A 3,481-nucleotide genomic window follows, 5' to 3' on the forward strand; every position below is an offset into this window, starting at 1 on the left:
AGCTGGATTAGCACTATCCAAGGATTAAACTAAAGGTTAAATTTAACCCACCTAGCGAGGTGAATTAACGTGCTAATCGGATGAAAATGCGGACAAACAAGTCAAAATGGCGGACATTTTGCTTAAAGTACTGGGCCCGGTACGGAATGCTCTGAGTAGTTACCAAATATGGACGGACCATTCTTCGGCGATACGCCAACTTTTTAGTTTTTTACACGACTAGTGCGAAGGAAGAAGTCTCAACATTTGTGCTCTCAGAAATAGAAATCGTTTCATGCTGTAATGTAAAAATGAAAGATCAGTGATTCAGTGATGCCTGATTCAGTAAGCTTCGCCCAGCGTACAAATCTCATTTTAATTTAATCATTTTTGTTAGTCTTCATAGAAGACAAGTATAGTTGAGATATAACTATCGGGCTTTCTGTTTCTCTTTATTCAACAACAAGTTCGCATCAATTTTGTAGGAAAACGATCTTCGCAGCGCAGCAACATTTGGACCATTTTAGGATTTGACATTTTAAATTTAAGTTTTTAATCTTATTGTAATTAATATACTCGCGTCTCATAAGTTTAGGATTTGAACTTTTATTATACTGCATATTTGTATTCATAATTTTATTTTCTGAGGGCCACAAGTTTATTAGCCTTTGGTTATTAAGCGTTTAACCCTCGTTAAATAATGTCTATTATTATTATTATTATTATTATTATTATTATAGTCTTCACGTAATGTTTGCTTAGAGTCCTTAGGGCCGAGACCAAACCATGGTCCTGGGGCACTAGAGGATAGCCAGTTTTTTTGCTTGATAGCACCCTCCTAAAAATGTTTATTAATATTATTATTATTATTATTATTATTATTATTATCACTATTATCATAACCATCATAATTATCCCTTCCCTTCCCTAATACTCCAGCTACAGACCGGTTTTACTAGCTTAATGGAGTTTAATCGAAGGATAGTTAAACGGTGAATAAACACAATTTTATTCCTCGATTAATTATCCCGCTAACCTCGGGTTATGTTATTCGGGTTTTGAACAACCGGGGTCTGGCCTTCATTTGGCAGAGTCTGCATTTTACGCGAAAATACGGTGGAGAGCAGATGCTATGGAGTTGTACGCATCTAGAGTCATTCTGTTCAAATAGAAAACTCTCTCAAACAGTTACAGCTTTAGTTACAACATGTGCTTATCCAATTCTATATTTTTTTCAGACTTTCGATGACGGTGCTACTGTACTGACGAAGTGTTCAGTAGAAAGACTACAATCCATCCTGAGCCCAGATGAAGCCAAGAACAACCGGCTGATCGTCAGCAGTTACAAGAACGCCGTCCAGCAGTTTTGTAATGAAGGCAAAAGTGACGACAAGATCATGATTGTCGCCTTCGAGAAGGAGTCCAGCGATCCCTCTGGCTTGATTTTGCTCAAAAAACGGAGTTACGAAGCCAGCAAATTAACATCTATTTCAGGGCATGCAGTTGCCAGCGACATGAGGGCCACGACCCGGAAACTGATGTGGGAGGTCAGCTATTGTGTTAGAAGAGCTGACAAGCGTTCCTTGTGTTTAGGAGACATTCTTCTTTCCTGTGCCATAGAAGAGGTTAGAAATAGAGCGAAGAATGATCCCCACGGAGCTAGTACCTACATCTGGCTTGTTCTAGCAGGAGGATTCTCCAATGTACCTGCTCTACGCCTGTATCTGGCACATGGGTTTGAGATCATTGGTGTTTACGAAGTAGAAAGCGAGGTCTTGATGGCAGTACGTAATGTTGGTGACGAAAGCACACGTAGGGTTTTAAAGCAGGTGAAAGGCAAATTGGAAAGCACTTTCCTTCTACCTGTCCTTAAGAATGCTGCCGCTGTACAGCCAGCGATAACATGGATGGCGCCCAATGACATTTTCGCAACCAGCAGCACCGGGGAAAGCCAAGAAAGCCAAAGTACAGAGGTTTCTGGGGTGAAGTTATTCTCACAACAGTCTTCTGTAGCTACGGGAAAAGCAACGGCAGAAAGCGAGTTGCAGGCTACATCCAGCAGTAGCAAGCTCGAAACCCAGATAGCGTGTCCTCACGAAACCCAGGAAGACCAATTTTCTGACGAGGAAGTTATCTGCGAACAATCACTCGAAATCCATATGGCGAGTCCTCAAGAAACCCAGGAGGACGAAATCCAGATGGCGACTCCTCAAGAAACCCAGGAAGACCAATTTCCGCATTCAGGAGTTTCTGACGAGGAAGTTATCTCCGAACAATCACCTGCGGCTACAAAAGTAGGAGACAACCCAGTAGAACAAGAAGATGAAGAGGACGAGGTAAGCAAATAAAAACTAAGACTTAAAGAGGAGAGGTTCTCGGGCCACTAGATCGTTACTGAGATAGAAAGCTACACAGTGAAACCTCCATATAAGAAAGTTCTGCATTGCTAAAAAAAAAACGTTTAACAGTGCTTTTGACCCTATGTTCTTGATCAGTAGAGTTCTACTGGTATACTAATGCAAATGCTGTAATCGGATTGACTGAGCCATTGAACACTATCAGCCATTAGTGTGCAGTGGCTGGAGATCGTCTTGGAAATGGCGACTTTTTTTCGTTTTTCCAAAGTTTTGGAGGAAAATTTTGATGCAAATGGATAATTGAATTTCTGACAAGCCTAAACGAAGGACATTTAGGGTTTCTTGACTTTTAAAAAAGTTGAAATTATTGAAAAAGCTGATGCGCAACTTCGATTTTAAATGGCACTTAAATCCGAGCGATCTTTTTCAGGCGCAAAGTTTAATAATGCGTCAAGAAATAATTGGAAACCGTTATTTGAAGTAAATTTTAGTAAGAGTTCTACTAAAACAATTAGATTATGCGCTCTCGATAGTTGGTTCGGCCATCGGCCTCATCAACTATCACCTTATAGAAATCTGGAGCTCATAATCTAATTGTTAAATAGAACAATGCATACAATATCTCTGTCTCATTGTCCTACGCACCAGGAATACGAGGACACGGCGGGCACTAAGAAAGGTACAAGTTGCGCTGTGCACGATGACGCGCAAGTCGGTGTTGATTCTAGACTTAATATTGTTTCGCAAGTGATCCGTGGTTTGGAAGGAAATAGGGAACTTTCCTCAGACGTTCGCGCCTCCTACACTCAATCTAAATTTTCACCATGTATGCAGGAATTATTTACTTCCTAAGACCTCGCCCTGATTAGTTTGTTGACGCTGCGCGCTTGGCGCGTTAGCTCTTTATGCCGGCTAGAGGTTGACCAGAAACTCGTAGCGTTGATATAGAATCTCTCTTAATTGCAATTCGCACAAAAGTCCTGATGGTTATTCTAATATTGTATCTTACTTGTAGGAGGAAAGTGAAAGCGAGACGCCAAGCCAGCCAAAAAGAAGAAAAAGGGCACATGGTTCACTAAAACAACGAGTAGCTAGAATTGTCGGTGGTGAAACTCAAGAAGATCTCGAGCGGTACGTGTCTAGCT

At 41.0% G+C, this 3,481-nt stretch overlaps 1 protein-coding gene across 1 annotated transcript; it reads left to right on the forward strand.

Moving 5' to 3' along the window:
• Nucleotides 1-656: 656 nt before the first annotated feature.
• Nucleotides 657-3,467, forward strand: LOC145490638 (uncharacterized; the record flags this gene model as incomplete). Its single annotated transcript, XM_081469719.1, has 2 exons — nucleotides 657-2,315; nucleotides 3,352-3,467. Coding segments are annotated over exons 1-2 (1,325 nt in total), but the record flags the coding sequence as incomplete, so codon positions are not given.
• Between the last annotated feature and the right edge of the window lie 14 nt (nucleotides 3,468-3,481).

The sequence above is a fragment of the Orbicella franksi genome, chromosome 6 (assembly GCF_964199315.1).
Source record: "Orbicella franksi chromosome 6, jaOrbFran1.1, whole genome shotgun sequence".
In the NCBI taxonomy this organism is placed as follows: Eukaryota; Metazoa; Cnidaria; class Anthozoa; order Scleractinia; family Merulinidae; genus Orbicella; species Orbicella franksi.